This window comes from Pezoporus flaviventris, unplaced genomic scaffold (assembly GCF_033815535.1).
Source record: "Pezoporus flaviventris isolate CSIRO_AGI_PZ_B2104156 unplaced genomic scaffold, CSIRO_AGI_Pfla_v1 ptg000001l, whole genome shotgun sequence".
NCBI lineage: Eukaryota > Metazoa > Chordata > Aves > Psittaciformes > Psittacidae > Pezoporus > Pezoporus flaviventris.
Window position 1 is genome coordinate 22,253,840 of NW_026892549.1, and position 22,363 is coordinate 22,276,202.

At 42.3% G+C, this 22,363-nt stretch overlaps 1 protein-coding gene across 1 annotated transcript; it reads right to left on the minus strand.

Annotated features, from left to right (window-relative positions):
* Positions 1-1,300: 1,300 nt before the first annotated feature.
* TSPAN15 (tetraspanin 15) lies at positions 1,301-20,271 on the minus strand. The gene is made up of 8 exons (XM_061447722.1): positions 19,914-20,271; positions 14,455-14,640; positions 12,180-12,254; positions 9,675-9,770; positions 7,947-8,063; positions 4,185-4,232; positions 2,718-2,834; positions 1,301-2,236 (listed from the first exon to the last, which is right to left on the minus strand). The coding sequence occupies exons 1-8, from the start codon at positions 20,007-20,009 to the stop codon at positions 2,084-2,086; spliced, it is 888 nt and encodes a 295-aa protein (XP_061303706.1). The 5' UTR covers positions 20,010-20,271; the 3' UTR covers positions 1,301-2,083.
* Between the last annotated feature and the right edge of the window lie 2,092 nt (positions 20,272-22,363).

Sequence of the window (22,363 nt, forward strand, 5' to 3'; positions counted from 1 at the left end):
GCTCCCCATCATCTCTCATAGCTCAGGTAACCTGGAGGCAGCTGAGCAGAGACCCACTGTGTTCCTCTTCCCCAGCTGCCTCCTGATCAGCATCATCCTTCCCTCAAGCCACCATGACCTGTGAAGCCAAGAGTTAATTTCCTCATATCTGAGAGAATCTGATGGTCAATAGTATTTAAATCAATCATTTATTAATCAATGTCACACTCTTAGTTCATGATTGTCAGGTAAGCCCACCCCCAAACACTGTGCATGACAGGAAGTGCCAAGAATGGCTGAAAATTCAGTACAGCCTGCGGATTTCCTTGCTAAAGAATGGGTCCCTGATATCCCCCAAGTACTCTCCCTGTTCCATTTAAACCACCCAAATTTTAACCATGCTTCCATCACCTCCTGCTTTCCTTTCAAGCCACCACAACTTTTACAAGGCACTATTAGTAAAGAAAAATAAAATTACCTTTGATATCAAAGAAAAATCACCTGGGTCATCCCCTCCTTCACAATTCAATACAGCCTTCTTGCCATCTTAAATTCGAGCAACAGCTCCCTCTTGCTAAAGGGCAGGGCACAGCTCTGCCTCTGGTGATACTTTAAGCTCCTGATGCTTTCGGGTCCCATCTTCCCAGCCCACTCTCCTCAATAAACCAGTTTTGGCTTCGATCTTCTTACCCTTCACCAGCAGTCAGCTCGGTCCTCCAAAGCTGCTCCCTCCTTTTCTCTTTCTTCTCTTTGCACACAAATCCACTCTCAAGCACACTTTGCTTCTTAATTTACCCAAATACATTATTCAGGACAGAGACAAGGAATATTTAGGCAATTATCTGAAAGAATGGAATATGTAACCATGTGCAGGATCCAACGCTAGAGTGCGCTGTGTATGAAATAACCTCACACTGTGGATGATGGGCTTGATAATGCTGCAGGATCTCTCTAGACACTGTAAGAAACATTGAAGAAGTGGGTAAGTCAATCTTTGGCTTCCGGAAACGCATGAACCTTCCTCAGAAATCCCTGGTGAAGTCAGAGACCTAAGCAGCAAACACTGAGTTTTGAAGAAAGCAGGAAACAGGACAAGGAAATTTAATAAAGAAATTAATTAACAAATCATAAAAAAAGAGAGGCACAGAAGAAAAGCAGCAATTAGAGAACAATATCAAATATTGCTTTGTGTAGCTTAGTGGAGTGCCAGAATAGATTAAAAAAGACAGGATATTACCCAAGGCATTTCTACCTTTTGATTCAGTGTTTGAGGGACAGGCTTAACTTAGATAAGAAAATTAAAAGTATTTTAAGAAAAATCTTTGTGCTTTTTAAAAAAAATATTATTTTTATTTTGACAAGAATAAAATTTAGAAACATCTCAACATACAGAAGTCCAACAAAAAAAGGAAATCATAAATCACTTAGTTAATTTACTAAAGGGAAAAATACAGTACATACAAGGCTCAAACATCCTGTAAGTTTATACAAAAGACAGACAGTAATAAATTGCATTAAAAATACATCAAGCGTTACCTGGCTGATTCGACACTGGCATTCGCCCCATTATTAAAAGGCACAAAAGACTGAGCAATGACAGCATTCAGCACCACATCCATTATTGTCAGTAAATTCATCAAGATTAGCATAAAATATTATTAAACACATGTTTAATATTCACCATGTAGATCAGTAAGAAATCCTTTTTGGAAAGAGTAAGAAAATAAAGTTGGGAAGGGCAAACATTTAAATATGACATCCCAAGACACAAAGGCTCTTCCTAGAAATCTACCTTCAAATCTTCCCAGAACAGTTTTCCCGGCTGCGTATCACTCAGCAATCATTCAAAAGAGATTTAACGAGCCACAAGCCCACCTTCCAGCAGTGTCATGATACCGCAGCAGCGTCGTCGGCAGCACGGAGCCCTTCTGGTGTGTCCAGACACACTGAGAGGGACGAGGCTACGGAGGTACCGGCACGCTGCCGACCCACCATGGGTCTGCTGGCTGATTCATTACACCCACAGTCTGTAACAGTCAGCACAAATCACAACAGGCGGATTTGCCCTTTTTTTCAGCTACACTGGAGCTGAATACACCTGAAGTCACCCTGGGTAACACATGCAGCAGCCGGCTCCAGCAAATTCCGGGGCAGAGCTCTGCTGCGCTTCTTCAAACAGTCTTTCACTCAGCTTGTGCTCGGTGATGATATCTTCCACCCGAGTTATGTAAAGCAAGGATAACAACACTCCCAGGAACTGCGGAAAGAAGTGGCATCTCTAGTCAGAGATCGAATACTGCTTATCTAATGCTTCTCACAGCAGCTTTTATAAATTATGTATACACGCATCTGTGGGGGCAGGTATGTAGTATATATACAGACAGAAACTAAGTGACTGTTGTTCTTCTTTGCATATAGGGGTACAAATGGATCACTTTTGTGAAGAGCTAATACAGCAGAAGAATTACCACTCCTGTGCCCTCAGAGCATTAGAAAGTCTCAGTGGCAGCAGCTAGGCAGAGAAGACTTAAAACAACCCAAGCAAAACCAAATTAACCCACCAAATCCTGCAATATATTGCAGTAAAGCTACCAAGTTACTGGAACGCCACCTCAGCTCGTAAGCTATGTTAAATTTAAATAAAAAAATCATAATTAAATATAGTCAAATGGGATCTTGCATACTTAGCAACAAATCAGATACTCCCTTTAATGGTTAACACACTGACCCCTTCTTACCTGGGGTAGCAATATGCCAAGCAGCACACCAGCCATAATGCTGTAGTTGTCCAGAAACCAAATAAGCACTGCATTTGTGCATCCTCGGACATATATAACATGCTGAACACTCAAGCGCTGCAAGATAACAGAGCAGAGGTTCAAACAGGCAGTTGCACTGGTGTATGATAAAGTAGCACAGGATAACTCAGAATTCAGGGAGGCAAACTTGGTCCTCCTTTCCATCTCTTCAAACCCACTGAATTCCACAAAGACCTCATCGCTAATTGTTCTGAGTTTAAGTTGTTCCACACCTGAGCAAGTTTGTTTGTTTGTTTAAAAAAAGAGACCAACCTTTTTTTGCAAATACTTTTCTAAAAGAAATACATCCAATCCTCATTTTAGACCACCTGGAAAGCAGAGAAGTCTTTCTCTAGCTTTTATCTCTGCTTCCAAGTCGAGTACAGCAGTGTGAAAATACGAACCAAGTGCTTTGCAACAGACTCTAAAAAAGGCAGGAACAAGAGGATTTCAGATTCAGCCCTGCAAGCTGTGCTGCACCGTGACCCCCACCCATAATACAGAAAACACTCGAGGCTACAAAGAGTGCTAAGCAGATGAATGGGGTTAAGTTAAGAATATGCTTAAGTGCTTTGGGCGTTAGAGCCAGACTGGAGCATTTAGGTGATTAAGCTATAAATCAATGAATCTAAATGGAGACAGGTCACACGTAAAGGTAACCGGTAATCCCAAAGACCAACAACTGAAGCTGGCATTGTGCACCAAGTGCCTCAAATGAGCTGGGGGGGGGGGGGGGGGCTTTTTCAGACCTACCCCCTGCACCAGCACTCCAAAACTAAGAGTGGAGAACTTGTGGCAGATCCAATTACCAATTTCCCTTCTTAATCACCCTGCAATTAGTGCCTTGAAGGGGCAGTCTCTACTATGGAGTCACTGGGGCTGCTCCCAAGAGGGAAGATTGGAGGGAGGAGAGGGCTGCCAACGCTACCTGGAAGTCCCACTCCTCTTCCAGGAATAACTATTACAGGCTTAAATATAAAACACCCACTACTGGGATGTAAAACACTTAAAACCAGCTAAGTTGGCTTCACTGAAGCCAATTTTACTTGGTGAGAAACTTTCGCTTTTAATTATTAAAAGCTTTCCTCAACTCAAGTCACTACTTGAAAGTATGAAAGCAGCTTTCTTTGCATTAATTGTGCAATTAGTGTAAGGGGATGAGCTTTGGGAAGACGTGCTCCATGGACACCAAACAAGGAGTTGCAGAAGATTCAGAGAAGGGAAGGTAACACAATCAATCAAGATTTTTTTTTTTTTTAATATATGAAACTTATTCCAGATAAAATAATTCTAATTGCTGATTTAACTGTCTGGTAGATTAAAGCATGCAGAAGACACATAACTGATTTAAACCATACAGAGAAGCACCACCCTTTCCCTCAATAGGATGAACACTGGTTACATTACCTCTTTGTCAATGGTTTTGTATCCACACATAGTGTTGATAATGCCAGTCTGAAAAAAAAACCAAATATAAACTGTAGCAGAAAACCAAAATTACAGAAACATTATTTTTACTCTCCTTGTGTTCACTCAGTTCATATAAAACACCACCATGGTTAATTTTCAGTCCAACACCAGTCTATTTTTAAGCTCCAGGGTCAGATTTAAATAGAGCTATACATTATTTTAGAGAAACCAGTACTGTCAGTACGTCATGACACAGATGTTTGAACCATCTCTATCCAGCAAAACCAGCATGGTATAAGAAACCAAAGCTAGCTGTGACAAGAGCTGTATGTAACAGCTGTTTCCACAGAACAGCTGCTTTTAATTTTAAGGTCTTAATAAACTAACACATCTTCTTCAGAAAACTGGGGGTTAACATAGCCATCATACCACCACAATGACAAATTTAAGCTCAGAACTATTTAAACCCCAAATAACATCCAATACTATGAATGCGAGGAACTCTTCATTAGGGACTGTAGTGATAGGACAAGGGGTAATGGGTTAAAACTTAAACAGGGGAAGTTTAGGTTGGATATAAGAAGGAAATTCTTTCCTGTTAGGGTGGTGAGGCACTGGAATGGGTTGCCCAGGGAGGTTGTGAATGCTCCATCCCTGGCAGTGTTCAAGACCAGGTTGGCCTTGGGTGATACGGTTTAGTGTGAGATGTCCCTGCCCATGGCACGGGGTTGGAACTAGATGATCTTAAGGTCCTTTCCAACCCTAACTATTCTCTGATTCTATGATTCTATAATATATTTTTATATATCTCTATACATACTAATACAAAATTCATTAATTAAAAAAAAAAGAAGACAGAGCATTTGCATTCATCACAGACTCCTAATGCATTTTGTGTATCCATTTAATGTTTCACATGGATCCCATGTGAAACAAGCATTACCTAGTCTGGCAAAGCTAACCTGAAAATACCATCCTTCACTTGCAAATCAGCCAGTGTAAAGCCCACCAGCATCAAAGGAAGCAATAAACAAAGCCAAAGACATGAGAGAAAACAAGAACATGCAAATGAGGAAAACAAGGCAGAATGAACTCTGCTGCATTGATACAACCTCCCTCAAAATTAAAACAAGATGTAGAAATGAGACTTGTAAATGCTCCTGGCCTCTGAGCCTGGGGTGCCCAGTCCACCTCCCCAGGAAGTAAGAGGGATGTTTGCAAAGATGGAAGGAAGACGTATCTTACAGAATGGCAGAGACTCCACCCAGAAGCCAGGCTCTCACTTTGAAAACACAACTGGCCGGCAAAAAGGGTCAGTGTATTCCTAAAGAGATCCTCTGACTATTTCACAGGACCTTTGGGGAAATGTGAGTGGTACCCATCTGTCAACCACAGGTAATAAATACCCTTGGAAGTCAAAGGTTGCGATACTAGGCATCAGCGTGTTGCTGTGTCTGCTGTGATTTCATGTTTACAAAACACTTGAGCCTAACGGACAAATGCACAGCCATCCTCACCATCCCCAAAATGTGTGACCACAAGGAATACAGTCACAAAATTTAAGTTTAACCACAGTATTTGCTAACAGGGCACAAAAAATAATGCAATGGAGATAAATACATTAGAAACAGATATTCATAGGCATTTGGGGACTCATTTTTATCTGCTATACTAGTGTAAGTCTTTAATAAACACTTAGACTTAAAAAATAGTCCCTTCAGACCTCCCCAGCATGAGCTTGGCCCATGTTAGCGTTTCAGAGGCTCAGAATCCAACCTCCAACATTAGCAAGAGTTTTCCATGACTACAAAGCAAATGAGTAATCACAAACCGTATCTGCAGTTTTCCAGGAGAGAAACCAGCCTGTATTTGGAAGCATTTGTCAAACATACAAGATTTATGTATCTTCTGGTTGGGTTGTTTTCACAAGGCAGCTAGCCATACAGCTACAGTGTTAGTATCATCCTGCCGAGTACACGACCGCGCCACTTGGACTTCACAAGGCACATCAATGGCATCCCAGTGAGGCAAAGCCATAAGCCCTAACATACTGCAGCACTGCAGCATCTTGCTGAACAGCCTGCTCTTAAATAAGAAGTTTACTTGTTATTTTGGGGCTTCTCCCCACCTTTTGATTAACTTTCTTGAGCACAGCACTTTGCAGGCTACCTTAGGCAGCAAGTAGTCTCACCCCCTGCTCCCCTGTCGCCAATGAAGCATGTAGAGAATATCCTGTTTTCCTTGGAGATGTTTTTGTTTTAGCACTTTCCTGCCAGACAGGTTGCATGTGAAATCCTCAACATGTTTGATTATTTGTGCCACCGCTGGAAAGGCACCTGGTATTGTTAGACACTGGTTATTGCAGTGCTTCACCTTCACAGTACTGCTGCATTTCCACACATGAACTAACCTTTTAAAATAAGACTTCAAGAGAGAAATGAGAGCTACAGAAAAACAAGCAGTATTTTGAATGACCACTAAAAAGCCAGATTGCTCTTTACTAGCCAGCTCTATCTTCCTTTACCATCAACTGAGGGCAAAATCCTGAGCTCTTCCACTCAGCTGTGGTTCAGCAAATACTATTTTCATATACACAACTTTCTTATTCTCAAACACTTAAGACTTAAAGCATAACTGTTTACTTTTGGTTTCTGAGAACAAATCAAAGCTCATCAGAGATTTAAACAGACTTTTTTCATATACAAAAAATGTGTAAGCGTACCTAATAAACATCTTCATATTATACACATTTCTCAGCAACACCTAGCAGGATTACATACATAATTACTGCGTTTATTTTCCCCTTTTTAACGAAAGAGCCATGCTCAAGACAGATGTTGAAAGGGCAGCGCGTAACAGGCACCAGTAGGCTATCCATCATGAGCTCTACTGAATCTGCTCTTACAGATACTCAATTTTCTGTCTCACGTTCAGATCAAAGACCAAAACCCAGTGAGGCAGGGATTGCCCATACTGGTTTTAAGTGGAGGAATAGTTCTTTATCAAATTCAGGATTACATCCATCCCTCAAATGAAGAACAATGAAATGAAAGTGTGAACATTTTTATAACACACCTTTACATGGAACTTCATGCCTGCTCAAGTGCTGCCAGCACCAGGTAATACCAGTTCATCGTAGACTGAGAAACTGGTCCAGATTCCAGCTGACAAGGTGTCCTTCCAGGGAGGACTTACAGGGTGGCAGATGAGCAGTTTTCAAGGATGGGTTAGGGCAGAGACAGAGCAGCAGCTCGAGTCCAGATGTGCACCCACAAGGACGCACTGACCCGGAGGTAATTTGCCCACATTTCTGGATTTTACTGGAAGATGTGGTCACTGTTTGGTTTTTACTTCATACAGCAGCTGGTGCACATCACTCCAACCCCCACCCATGGAAGCAATAGGGGCCCAGGCTTCCTGGCAAAGCTGGAGCCACAAACCCTTGGGGAAACACCAGCAAAACTTCATTTTAAGCAGCCCTGGTCCAGGCGACCCATGAGGTTAGAGGAGCTCCCAGCTACCTTCTGCATTTCTAGGACTGCGCTGCGCAGCGGCACAGGAAGATGGACCAGAGCTAACACATCTAATTCTTTATTTTTTAATTTTCAGGCTGTCAAGACCAACGGATCCATAGCTCATGTTTTGAGGAGGGACCCTCTTCCTCCACTTCTTCTCTCAGACTTTCTAAAGTAAGGTACTTTTTTAAGCAAACAGTGGTGACCCAGCAGATAGCCACGATGTTGACATACTGGGACTCACTTTATTTGTGACACAGCAAGTGTAGGGCACCCCGCAGGCCAGCGGTCCTGGTGCTGCACAGTTGTGGTACACATTTTGTGACCAATCTTTATAATCTTCTCCACCACAGCACTTAAACTGGAAAAAAAAGACACAAAAGGCAAAGGTAAAAATAAATAGACAGATAGATAGATAGATAGATAGATAGATAGATAGATAGATAGATAGATAGATAGATAGATAAAACCTCTTCTAAGAAGTAAAAAACAAAGTAAGAATAAAATAATCTTAAGACTACTGAGGTACCCAGCAATTCTGTCATTTTATCAGCAGGGTACATATGAATGTATATGACAGATGCAACTGAAAAGAACTAAAGACACAGGTAGCATTCCTCTGTCACTCATCGAGCTATTACCCATGGTGCCAGAGCAAAGTGCTCGGTGCTACGTTCCACCTCCCATCTTTTCCAGGCTGAAAAATTATCCTTTCAGTTCTAGACATCATTAAGCAATGTTTTTATGTTTGTTCCATCTCGAGCTGTAATACACCTCTTCAATTCTGTTCTAGGATTGTGACTACATTTCTGAATGAGTCTAAAAGACAGGTGTTGCTATAAGGCACAAAAATAATTTCACCAAAACATTTTGGGTGTAATTTAGTAAAACTGAAAGCTGCAAACAAATACATTGAGTTTACACTGACAATATTACAAATATTCACTTTATATTCTAAATGAAGGGGAAAGAAGCAGTATATTTAATCAGTGAAATGTATATTAGCTGTACATACACATAATGTTGGGCAGTGCATGGAAACTTTAAAGCATTATGAAATCTAATGACAACATTTCCTCAGGATTGGTTGCCTTTGACAGACTTTCCGTGATGATTTTGTTTTTCAAAGCAGGCTGCCATCTCCATAACGATGTCATAAAATGCACGTATCACTTCCTAAGTTAACTTCTTTTCTTTTTAATCATTATTTGGCATGGTCACTGACATCACATGAGCCCTGACATCACATTTCTGAACATTTTCTGCTGCTTCTATAGCCTCTGAGCTGCGTGGCAGAACTCTTCAATAATCCAATAAACATTTCAACAGACCAGCCTTAGTAGAAAAAAAAGGCTGTGAGTCAACTACACGTGCCATTAAGTAATGCTCAGCTGGGCCTAACACAGTTTCTGAATTTTAATTACAGGTATATACACTTCCACAGACATTGCCTTTAAATAACCACCTCATTAAAGAGCTTGCTATGTGCCCTCAAGTGAAAATACAACATCCCAGGTTCAAACAGCCTAACTGCCACCTAATTTCTCATTACCCGGAGCCTCCTGCTCATGAGATGCTTTTGAATGCCTTGGACTGGCAGGCAGAAACACTGAGCACAAGACCTTGGGTGGAATTTAGGCTGAATTTGTCATAATCCAGCTGTGAGGCCCCTATAAGCCTACCTGTTTGCAGGATCTGGCCTTGAGCATCCGAATCACACCTACCAAGGCAAAGCTGCATTTTGCACCCTACTTCTTGAAGTGATTTTGAGCGCTTCAAATGGCACCTGGGATGCTGGATGAGCCCTGACCACAGCGATACCATAACAGATGACATCTGAGATCTCATCCCGCTCATCAACAAAAACTTGATTATCTCAGGGCTCGAAAAGCTCAAAGCTGTCACCAACAACCTACAGCATCTCCACACTGAATTAATCACAAAAAAGTAAAGAAAACAAAACAAAACAAACCTGCTTTTGAACAGAATCCATTATGTTTTTGAAGTCTAAGTCATCATAATAATTCTCAATTCCTCTTCTAATATTATCATTCAAAAAGTTGATTGTCTGGAAGGCAAAACAATATTCACAGGTTACACCCACCAAAACAAAACTACAAAAGCAGGTTAAAGTGACAAGTGCAATTGATAAGCACAAAAAGAAAGGAACCCTTTTTTTTTTTTTTTTTAAAGGAAAAAAGAAATACCAGTTTAAAATAAATCATAAATCAGTCCTGAAGGGCCTGACCATCCATTCTCTTTTAAGGAGGCAGCCTCACTGCTGGAGAGGCACTAACAGTATAAGCACTTCCTCAGCAAGGTGCTGCTTCTCTGAGACTCTCCAAGCATCTCCCAGTGATGGTCCTGTTATGACCAGGAAGGATCCCTCCCACTAGACACTGGGGATTCCCATCATCTTTCGGTGACAGAAAGGTGGTTTTGGGTCTTGGCACCGTGAGTGTTCTTCACCATGCCCTGGGCAACAAGAGCTGATTGTGTCCCTGCTCCCGTATTGCATGAATTTTCCTTTCAATTGGTTTTCTTTTCACCATTTAATTTTCCAAGGACTCCATAACTGCCACATAAAGAGCTTTATTCCACCTTAAGCAGAAAAAAAAAGTAGCAGCTGTGCGTTTTACAGTGACTGTTTTGAGAACTATGGCAGAGGAGCAGTGGCTGACATAAAATGATGTATCAGTGGCTGATATAAAATATGTCTCTTCAGCTTGGCAGACTAGAAATCAACAAAATGTTTTTAAGTTCAGCAGATGAGGAAAAAAAAAAAAAAAGAAATACTCCAGAAAAAGAGTATTTAGTTTTCAGCATCCAGCACAATCACAGCATGGCAAAAACTGGGACGAATCATAACCAGAATGTAACAACTCTCCTTTTAATCCAGTGGCTAAAACGATCCAAGTTAAATCCTTACAGGTCAGAAAGAAACCTGAAATACACCTGCTCATTTTCTCAGTATTACAAACTGCAACACTTAGAAACAAAGCAGAACAAAATCAATTATCACATTGTTGTTTAGGATTAACATGGGATTTTTCAGGACTAGCCTAACTGGCAAAGAAGAAACAGCAGCAAATACCGACAACTCTCACACTACCTCTATCACCTCATTTAGACTATACAGATTTGAGAATGAAATAGAGAAAGAAATTAGGAAAATTAGAGACATGCAAAACAATCAGCATTTAAAGCTTTTGTTCAATACTTCCTTCTCCTCCTCATACTAGCCCGAACTTCCCCCTTTATCTTGTAAAACAAGTAGAGACCTAAACATGGATGTCCTCCACAGACAGCCAATACATGAGTCAGGAAAATGCGTACTGCACAAAACCCCCAACAATACATTTTCTTTGTCCAAAAGTCAACAGCAACTCTTCCTCACCCTCTCAGCAAATACCGTCTTTGGCATTTACTTCATTTTCTGTCAACCAAGTTCTCTGTATCCCATGAGGCCCACGCTCCTACACCGGGCAGGCTGATCTGTTTCCTTCAGACAAGGCTGGTGCTCCCACCACAATTCAGAATAAATCTGTGCAGGGCTAAGGTGACACCTATGGCAATGGCTAATGATGGCTTCTAGAAACAAAGATACCTCATCCTCTGCTCTCACCAGCCAAGTTCACAACTCCAGTTCAGCATGGAGTGAGAAGAAAACGCTAGGGAGAACATTATACCATTTCAAAATAACCATCACTTGTTATTTAAAAAAAAGAAAGCTTTATTTTATTTTATTTTTTTTTAATAACGTGTAACATAGTCTGTGTGACTTCTTTTTGTGGAAATGAGATCAGTAGGTTGGGGTGCAGAGGGAAGAGGGTGCATCCTTTTAATACTCATATCTTGCAAGATGAGAAAAAAAAAATCAAAGCATGGAAATTCAGTACTTGCCATAGTTAACATATTTATGTTTCAAAGCATTTCTAACAGGGAAAAAAAAAAGTCTGCTTCTTTCTGTTTAGAATAAACTAAGAGGTTTATACAGTTAGAGCATGCTTATAAATGATGAGGTCACCTACAGAAATTAGTTATGTTGCTTATGGATGAGGCAGGGAAGAGCTGTCCTACAGGTAACATAAAATATTTTGGCCACTACAAAATAACAGCTTCCAAATCCAGCTGGAAACTTCCCATATTGGCAGTTTCAGGCCCATATGGCAAATCAGAAAAAAGCACTTTGCAACACTTGAAGAGCTGGAAACTCATTTTGCCTGAATTGTACATTCAGAGTTACCAGATTTTCTTCATATTATTTAATCTGGAATTCATCTCCGGAATGGGTGGCAAATCCCACCCATCCGCAAACCTGCAAGGCACTGAAAAATGAGGACCTGCCTTCAGGCCTCCTTCCATTAGTGCTCAGGTGACAATTTTAACACCTTTTATTTGCTCAGCAGCATAGGTGTAACATCATGGATTGCGAGTTATGTTCTTGGTGATCAAAACCTAAACACAAGCAGCTCACCTGATTTCTGAAGATCAGGGCCACCACTCCACCGGTCAGCTCAATCAGCAAGCAGATACCAAGAATGTACATGAACTGCAGAAAACCAATAGCAAATGAGTCTTTCCACAGAACAAACCCGTTTTTTTTTTCAGTTAGTGTCCTTATGTGTGTAACATTCAATTGCCAACATACTCGGCTTTCTGCATATGAGATCTCGTTTCAAAAAAGATATAAAACTACGGCTTTATAAAACTGTTCATGTCACAAGGAAGCCTTTTTTCCACACTTGAGTCATTCTGGGTTTTGCCAAATTGGCAAACACATTATTTTTCTGCTTTGAGTAGACTCAAAACCAACAGATGCATTTATCATGCCAAGATACTTCTCTCCATAACAGCATCCCAGAGAAGCATACTAATGGGATGGACAAACCACACCAAACTTGACGTTTTTATGCTTCCTACAAAACCAGTACTTACCCGTTAGCTTTCATTTCTTGGGTAAAGCAATGCTTCAGGATAATCTAAACCAGCTTCTACTATATTGCTGGTGTCAAATCAAAGCAAATTTCTGGGCTTAGTACCTTTTGGTGTGTTGCTTCATAAGAGTGAACTGCATTACCAAGCCAGCTGAGCAGAGAGGCTGCACGATTGACACTAACAGGGTTACAGTGCTCAGCAGTAAGAAAAACTGCATCTGCTAGCTCTTATTTATTTGTGTGTGTGTATATACACAAGCTCACAAATGCACTCATACACGACCACACCATATGCATCTGTGACTACTCATCAAAATGCATGCAAAATATAAATAATATGAGGAAATCCATAGCAACACCATGAGATGGCTGTGACGCGTCAGTACTTGAAATGTTTTTCCAACCAAAAGGATTCTTCAGGCATAAAACATGGCTGTTATGTGAATTTAGGTCTGCTTCTTATCAATGAACTTCAGCAGCAGCAAAGTTTTACGATCTCTCATCTGAAAATAATCTCTAATGGTCTGCCCCCAAAGACGGTTTAATTTCTGTGCTCTCAATACCCAGTATCAGTGTCATGAATTCACCAGACATATCTTTGCTCCTGCTAAATCCGGAATCAGACCAAGACCAGATACCAGGGACTTTCTTCATTTAAATAGCCTACCAAGTTTGCTGCCACAATGGGGACAGAAAACAGCCCTGGCATCAGATGAAGACACACCACCACGCTCAGAGTGAAAGAAGCCACCAGTGCCTAAGGACCAGTGCAACTCAGCAAAATTCCAGCATAATTTCAAAATCCACAGTTACCTCTTGCTTTTTCAGACATAACATGCCATGCACTTGGCATTCCTTTAGACTGAACTGCCATCAAGGTGAAAATCATGTTTTCATGCTTTATTTTTAATTAGTCGTATGCGCAACTTCCATCTGCAACCACAATGTTACATAGGAATTTCCCTAAAATTTACCCTTTCAGAGGAACTGGAGAGAAAAAAATGTCCCTTTCATTTCTCCCTTAAGCCCTTTCTCTCCAAGCTCTATGGTGCTACATAGCTAACGCTGTAGCACGCATTTCTACATCTCCTCCCTATATTTCACTTCCCAGACAAAGGCAGACAGACCCCAGCCACCGCCAGCCTGACAGATGTCAGCTTGAGCTCAGGTTTCTTTCTCTAGTAGCCTCCTCTGGGTTGAAACAAGTAGTGTTTGGAGAAACATCAGAGACCACAACTCATCTCTGCACTTACTGTCCCAGCAAGTAGGTCCCAGCTTTAGGAAATGCCCCCCTACTGGTGGGTAGAAGCCGCTGCCAGACTTCGCTTCTTCCTTCAGCCAAGGGGCAGCAAGATTTCCTCTTCCCTAACACAGCTCCCCTAAGCAGGGCATGTACCTACAGTATGGCCAGACCAGAGAAAGAGCAGGCACTGTGGTGCCAGGCTAGCATTAAATGGTATGTCAACAGCTGAGTTTGCACAGTATCCACACTGGCTGATAATAATTCACATTCCAGGTTGTTTTCCATAAAGTCCTTAACTATTAGAAAATAGTTTGCTCAGCACTAGGCTCTGACCCTCGTCTGTCCTATCGCTGGCAAGATCAAATACTGCTTCTCCCTGCTGGAAGGACATCCACATATCACAGTTTTAGGGGACCACTGCCATAAACCAGTTTTATGTTTAATAAAAATAAAAAAAGCAACGTTATTAAATCTTTTTTTTCCAATGCACAGTTATTAGTTTGGATTTAGGTGGCACTGAAAAGCAAAAGCAATGAGCCTTAAAAATTAAGATTAAAAAACCCAACACTTACTGCTTGAAGAAGGCATAAGTTGTCTCTTAAAGAAGCCAGCACACCCACAAAAGACACCAGGAACATTATAATGCCCAAAAGTATTAAAATAATTGCTGGGGCTAGAAAGGCACTTTCTAGAGTTTTGTACTTTTGTCTTTCAACTTCTGCATAAATCCCAACCGCAAGGACAAGGGCTCCGATCACCTGGAACAGAAAAAGAGAAGAGCACAGATGTTACTCCTTCTCCCAGTAAACACAGAGATGACATTTTGCGAGTACACATGTACCTGTGACCACTCACTTCAGAATTCATTATAAACAATTAAAACCTCAAACCACAAGTTTGGATGAAGAAAATTTAAAAAAAAAACAAACCAAACAAAAATACTAAAGTAGAGAAAAGCTAAGTTAGAAAAAAACTGAGATTTGTTCATTTCAAAATATACGTAATACAGTTTTAACACAGGGGAAGTTAAACAAACTGAAACACACACCACTGTTTGAAATGTAATTTATTACCCATCTGAGATCACATACATTACATATACTGGCAAATACCACAGCTCTGACGTTCCTTCTTTGCACATCTGTGTGTGTGAACATGCATATATGCCTCAAACATAACACAATTTCTAAGTCAGCCTGCAACGAACAGCTTGAACATCCCTTCAGATCACGTCCTCTTTTATTTAGGCTCAGCAAATACAGCCAGGTGGATCCTATGCCTCCACTCCTGTCACCAGGGGAAATGCACTGATATTCTTTAAAAAGAACAAGTTTGAAATTACATCATTTTCTCGAGTAACCACCAGCTGAAGCTGTCAAGCAAAACAATGCATTGCATTTAACAAGGTAAAGATATTTTGATCAAAATAATCAATGCTCAGTCAAAATCATTTGGCATTAAATCTATGGCATGCTGAAAAAGTCGCTTTGAATCATGATAAATTACGATAAAAAGCAAATCCCACAATACTTAATCATGAAAATTGCAATGGAAAGACTTTACTGACAACTCCAGCTGCCAGGCACCTCCCCAGGGAAGAGACCAGATTCAAATCAATCGCTTTGGCAACATTTCCACAGGAACCCCAAGTCTGCTCCCCACACATCAACGGCAAGGAAAGCACACTTCTTAATCATACCAGGCTTTTGGTTACCACATGCTGTATCACAGACAAAGGTCTAGACAAACATAAGACATACTCAACTTGCAAGACTGTGAGCCAAAGACTTAGTTTTTTTTTTAATTATGGGACATCTTATAACAAATAATAACTTACTGGAAATCTGTGATTTTCTACAGAAACTTATAGTAAGCCCAAAGGACAATACGTGGGAAATGCCACCAAGTTATCATTTAAAAATCTCAGAAGGATTCACCCACAACAATAAACATACCACAGCTATTTAAAAAGCAACTTCAAATTTTACACAACCAAATTCAGAGTAACTTCTCTGAAAAATTCAGAAACTGTGCTGTAAGGTTACAGAAAAGAAAACACAGCGGACAATCAACAGGTACCCAAATTTACCACTTGTACACTTCTACTGTAAAACTGTAATTACAGTTTTTTATTACCAAATGGTTGATTTGTAGTGTTAGCTTTAGTCCTTAAAAAAAATCAGTTATTTGGGTAACAAATTATAAACGTCTTTTCAAGCAGGGGACAACATAAACAACTCAGAAATGTTTAAGTATGCTACAGCAATCGAGGAAAGAAATCTCAGAACCATACAAAACAATTACAGTTTATAAAACTAGTGATCACACACGTACACGTGATTCAGGAGTTCTACTTTGATGATGAAGAGAATTGCAATAATATAAAAATAAAATAGAAACTTGATACCTTCGTGTCCCAACTGCATTTACCCTGCTTGGAAAGCAGCAGATAATACAACTTAAAGACAGGCTCTCATGCATTTAACAACATGCTAAGGGAGCATTTAACAACGTCAACATTTGTTTGGCAGTTTCCTTGCTTAGAAAATAAATTAAAAAAAAAAAAAAAATTAAAATAAACCCCCAAAATAATAAAGAAAAAAAAAAAACAACACAAACCACCATCTGGACATAAACCAAAGGAATTCAGATTTGACAGGGATTATTTGAATTTCAGAAATGTGTGGTTTCAAGACTAGAACATTTTACTGACATCTTTTTCTTAGCCCTAGTTTTCTCATCAAAACATTCAATGTAAGATTTTTTTTTCTGCTTTAAAGATTCAAAGATGCCTGTGTGTAGAAATACAAGACACATTCCCACTTTAAGAGCTTCAGATATATAGACACATACAGTGATCCTCATATACATATGCATCTTCACCCCTTTCTATTGGGATTTTTGCTCACACATCATCCAAGGCCACTTCTAGTATTCTAAACGTACAAGAAACTTCATGCTTTCTGTTTTCTGACACCAGCTTGGTCCCCAAAAAAGCCCCAATTCCCCTCATCAAATTCCCCTCCACTACAGCTTTTAGTGTCCCAAGGACCACGGTGGTTAATGTCACATCCCAGACAAATGACAGGATTAAAGCTATCTTGTGACCCACGGGGGATTTCTCACCATCCCTCTGATCTCTTCTAGAGGTGCACCAAGCCACTTGTTCTGGAAGGTTTCACACATGACAACTGAGTTTACTCCCGAGGAAGAGGACTACAACAAATGCCCATACAATAAAACTCCCTCAAGCAATCCCAAATTAACAGTTCTGCAAACCGGCATGCAGAGGGCACATGCCACAGAAACGCTTCACGCTGCATTCAGCAGCTCAGTTGCTATGCCAGGGAAAAAGCATCAGCTAATGAATAAAAATCTCTGATCAACCTATCATCTAGTAGACACACGGGAATTCCAAGTTTTACACCATTTTGAAACATAAAATCTACTACAGGGGGAAAAAGCTCAGCTAAGTACACCATTAAAACCCTCACTCTTTACAATCAAGATTCATGCTTTTATTATCCTCTCTTTATAAGCATTTCATAAAGATATTTGAAACCTTTAGGATGGTCAAACCAACAGCAGCAATTAGCTACACCAAGCAGATGTGCTGACTTGGGAACCATGCCACCCGAGTCTCTTCTCCGGGACTGTACTCTCCTTTCCTGTGACTAGGGGAGGAAACACAACTTTTACGTAGGCAGCCCACCAATATACATGCTGTTTACATCCTGCATCCCTCACAACAGCTCCCAGTTTGGCAATTCACACGGGAAAAATTAACTGGCCTTGACTCACATTAAATGAGTATCCACCAGCAAATACCAGGGACTTTCTCTGGGGCTTTTCCATGCACAGAAATTGCTTTCCCAAGAGAAAGGAAATCCATTTCTTTATAAGCAGTGGCCGTAACCCTGTACTTACAATACCTAAATACAGTGCCTGCTCAACAACAGCACCTTCTGTTTAAAACGCTGGATGTTGTTTCAGCCAGGCAAGAAAAACCACATTACAGCCCCATTCACCAGCAAAACAGCTGCCTGGAGAAGTTTTCTAAAAAGCCCCAGGTGACATGGGAAGACACAGCAAGGACTGGGCCTGCAGCAAACACCCCCTCCGGCACTCCCATAGATGCTTTCATTTCCTTTCTGCTTTTGGGTAAGGCTGATATTTGGTTCCTGGTGATTTTAAGCAATCCTGGGTAATTGAATCCGAGTGTTCATCATCACAGATGTACCAGAGGAACAGCACATCAGGGAGGAAACGAATGACTGCAGCATCCTGTACATCAAAACCCAAAAAAGCAGCAAAGGAACACAAATCACCCAAAATTTAAGCGGGCCAACACTCCACGGCCAAACTTTACTTCCATTTACAGTATTTTTTAATTATTTTAAGTAAAAAACACAGCTGGCAAACCACCACACCACTGACATTCATGGCTGATGAGATCTGCTTTGCTAAGCCAGAATAAAAGAAAATTCCGAGAGAGAAACCCACTCGCCGTTCCCCACACAATACAGCATGTGTTCAGCCGGAATACCAGGAGCACACTGCCCAGTGCCAGCCTTCCCGAGAGCAAACGCCATCAGCTCCCATCCTTCCCCTTCCCATAGCCTCCGTCCTGCTTACCGCCCTCTCTCCCTCCCTGAGCAAACCATCTCCCCAGCAGAGCTGACAAACAGAAGCCCTTGGCTATAAACAAGGGCAGCGCATTGAAAATCCAGAGCGAGCAACTACAAAGAGTAAATAAAATCCTCAGGCTGCTTGAAAAGGGGCTTTGTCCTCCACGGACACTCAGAGAAACATATCAGAAGGGCTCTTTTTCTCCTACCAGATTAATGATTGCATCCCACCCGCAAGGGCCCTTGCCAACGGAAAATGCGGGGTAGGCAATATGCACAGCCCTTCACAATGATATGCTGCAAGAAAAGGGTTTGAAAGATAATGCAACAAATTTCCCCTTTCCAAAAATTGCACCTGTGGAATAGCTGCTATGGAGTAACAGAGGAAACTTCGGGAACCTAAACCAATTGATTTGTCTGCTAAAAAAAAATATAAGATTCCCAGGATCCAAAAAAGTCTGAATTACACCCAAGCACTTTGCTTTTCAATTTTTCTTCATCCTTAAATCATAGCTTTAATCAGACACCTACTATCAAACCTGGTGGATCTAAACCTCTTCTGCCGCGCAAACATGCCAAAAGCTTTATGTTCCTACCTTATAAACACGGTGTCTACTAAGGCAGAAACACAGCCCAGCAAAACGAGCTTAAGAGCATCTCATACATCGGTACAGCCTGGAGCCAACATAGCCAGACAGCATCACGCTACTATCCCGGAGCCTGAAAAACCACGTTTTAGAATCACACAGTCCTTACAAAGAGCCCCAGGAGCTCCTTCCAGCACAGGGGGTGCCTGGTTAGGGTGAATCTGCCGTTATTTGAGGCGTCAGCAGTGACAGCACGGACCCATCCTCCGAGACTTTGTTACTTTTAGGAGACAGCACATGGCTTTTAGCACACCTGGCTAAGGACAACAAGTGTGCCACACCTTTAAGTTTTAAAGCATTACAGTATCTCGGAAAAGGAATTACTCTGTACACTGATCACCGGCTGTGTAGGGCAAAGGCTTTATTTGCCCAGCTCCCCTGGGGCGAAAAGCAGTATTTAATACACGCATAAACAATTTTTATCAGCCAAACTTTCAACCCTTACAGGTCCCCATCCGCCAAAACTAGTTTGCCGGTGCCTCGGGAAGGCCGAGGAGCTGCACCCACATACACAGGTGTGCCACCCGCGGCTCCGCGACGGAACCATTAATTATTGCAAAACCCCGGTGCCTTGCGCAGGAGGGACCCCGAAGGACTCCGCGCTCCCGCGAAAGCCGAGCACGGGACCTACGGCTGCTCCCCACGGACGCCCCGGGACCACCGCAAGCTTGCACAACCCCAAACCGGGGGCGGCAGCCGCTCTCCGCCCGCCGCACACACAGACGCAACCCCCGCCTGGGCAGCCGCCGCTCTCACCCAGAAGGTGGTGGAGTAGGTGATGAGGGTGAGCTTGAGGCAGAGGTAGGACAGCCTCCCGCAGTACCGCACTTGCTCCGCGTCGCCCGCCGCCATCCTCCCGCCCCGCCGCACCTGCCGCCGCCCGTCCCCTCCCCTTCCCGGCGGCCCGTGCCCGGCGGAAGGGAGCGGCCGCCCCGTCGGGCGGGTCCGGGGGCGCCGCTGCTTCCGGGAGCGGGACCGGCTCGGGGGCTGTGGGGATGAGTGCCTGGGGATGCGGAGGGTGGTAGCAGAGCGCACGGCCGAGAAACACAAAGAACACGGGGCGGGGGGGAGAGGGAGGATGTCGGAAGCTGAATGAAAAGCTCCGGAGCGCTCCCGGCTGCGGCTTTTTATTTTTTCTTTGTTTAGCCGTTCCCTTGGCAAACGCCGCTCTGCCGAGGGGCTGCGGCTTCGGGACTAACCCCACAGCCGGAGTCGTCATAAAAAATTGTGTCGCTACGCAAACAGCCACCTCACAGTGCTGCCGGAGCGGCTCACGCATCCAGAGACCTCGGCAATTGCCAGGGAAAAACGCGTGGACAGAAACACAGAGGCTGGGTTTTTGGTTAAGCGTACATAAACAGTGCAAAGCAGAATCCCTACACTTTACAGGGGCACGATTAAGCAGTACCAGAGCGTTTACCTTTAATTACAACACCCAGGCAATTGCGTGTGCAATGAGGGTCCCATCCTGCAAGTAACACAGCAGAAGTGCAACAGTTAATGGGCATATCGGGCTGGCCCCATTTTCTGCCTATGCCGGCGTTTATCCACATGCCTCTGCCGTGACAGTGGGCCAGTGTTGGGTCTTACACAGCGATCATGAACTGCAAACACCATTCATGCCTACGAGATGAAATAACCCCTTTCAAGCTGGCAGTGCTGCACTCCTGCCCCACAAAGGGCTATTTTCCTCAGGGAAAAAAAAGTCTCATTCAAAGTGGCAGACAACTGTCACAGAGTTGGTTGTTGCATCCTGGCCCAGAGCAGACAGACAGCATTGAAAATCAGTGTCTGGTATCTGAGAAGATGAAGTGCAGCGGCATTTATTCTTAAATTACTCGGCAAAGAGATTGTGGAAAACCTCAGAGCTGTATATGTAAAAGTGGTCAGTCACACAACATTTCATTAGGTACGTATCATATAATAGCAGTTGGTGCCAAAACCTCTCTTATAAAGCCTAAAGTATATTCCTAGATAATTCTGTTACAAAAAGTGCCATTGCTTTTGCATGTGGTGCTAAATTCTGCTTCTGGGAAAAAAAGAATCCCGCCCAGGGCCCTGCCCGCAACAGAACAGCTCCTCACCTCTTAGGTTTCTGGCAATAACGCATGATACAATGTCCTAGGGCATTCATCTTCTAAAATATCAACAACTTAAATTTTCAGACAAATTTGCAAATATCTACCAGTAGCATGCAGGCTGGAAATCACATCACTTAAGTGCAGGGAATTAGTGTCCGCTGCGCATTCTTTATGTCTCTTGGGCGTTGTTCACATCCAAGTGTGTTCCTGTCATTTATGCATTTTCCTTGTTTATGCATTTAACTAAGTTAATAGTTTTGGTTTGATTTTCCTAATGTTTCACCTTGTCATTTGTGCTGTGATTTCTGCAAATAAAATTTCAGGGTAAAACCAGCTGGATGCAGAAGTCGATTAAAAGGAGTGTCCATTTTCCTGATATTGTCACTCTGAACTGAGGCAATACATAAAAACAGGTTCCTGTTACAAAGCCATATGAATATAATTGAACAATCCTTTGCCTGAATCCCAGATTTTGTCTAGACAGTGAAATGGCAAGATTTCTGGACACAATTAGTATAGTTTAGCAGCAAAGAGTTGTTTAAAGTGAGATGTTATGAATTGCCTGCAGTGCTGGTGGTCCTCTCCACCTCAGCCCCAAGCAGCACAGAGCTGCAATTTTCCAACCAAGAGTATGGCATCTCTACCAGCATCCAGACAGATCATGTATTACATGATCCCAAGACCATCCAATGGCTCAAATTCCATGGCTTGGAATTCCATTGCTTGGTTGTTGCAAGTGTGTACAAGGCTTGGTAGATCCCATGAACAAAAGCAGAGTCTGCAGAGCACTTGGCCCCGGTCTTTAGGAAATCTGCAGAGAAGTGAACCTGCAGCTAGCCCTGCACCAAAGAGTATCAGGATGACCCTGTGCATTTTAGAGCAGCCAGCAGCATTTTTGCTGCTTTCTTCCATCCCAAGCCTGGCTGATCAAGCTGCAGTCTGGCTGCGCATTGCCCCACCCAAGGTGAACGCTGATGGTCCTCACATCCCTTTCTCAGATCTGTTCCTTAGACAAAGATCCTTCCTCCCAAAGCAGAGCCCAGCATGCAATACTGTTAAAGCCTCTACTGCCCGAGTTACCTTGTATTGTTTTTCCAAAACACAAAATGCACTTTATGCGCCCTC

Bases quoted from the DNA above. Each gene is read 5' to 3' on its own strand.
- TSPAN15 (XM_061447722.1), bottom strand. From the start codon at position 20,009: ATGGCGGCGGGCGACGCGGAGCAAGTGCGGTACTGCGGGAGGCTGTCC. The intron at 9,771-12,179 runs GTGAGCTGCTTG...TTTGCCTTCCAG, and splicing joins CCCTGATCTTCAGAAATCAG to ACAATCAACTTTTTGAATGA. The intron at 8,064-9,674 runs GTTTGTTTTGTT...TTTTTTTTCCAG, and splicing joins TGGATTCTGTTCAAAAGCAG to TTTAAGTGCTGTGGTGGAGA.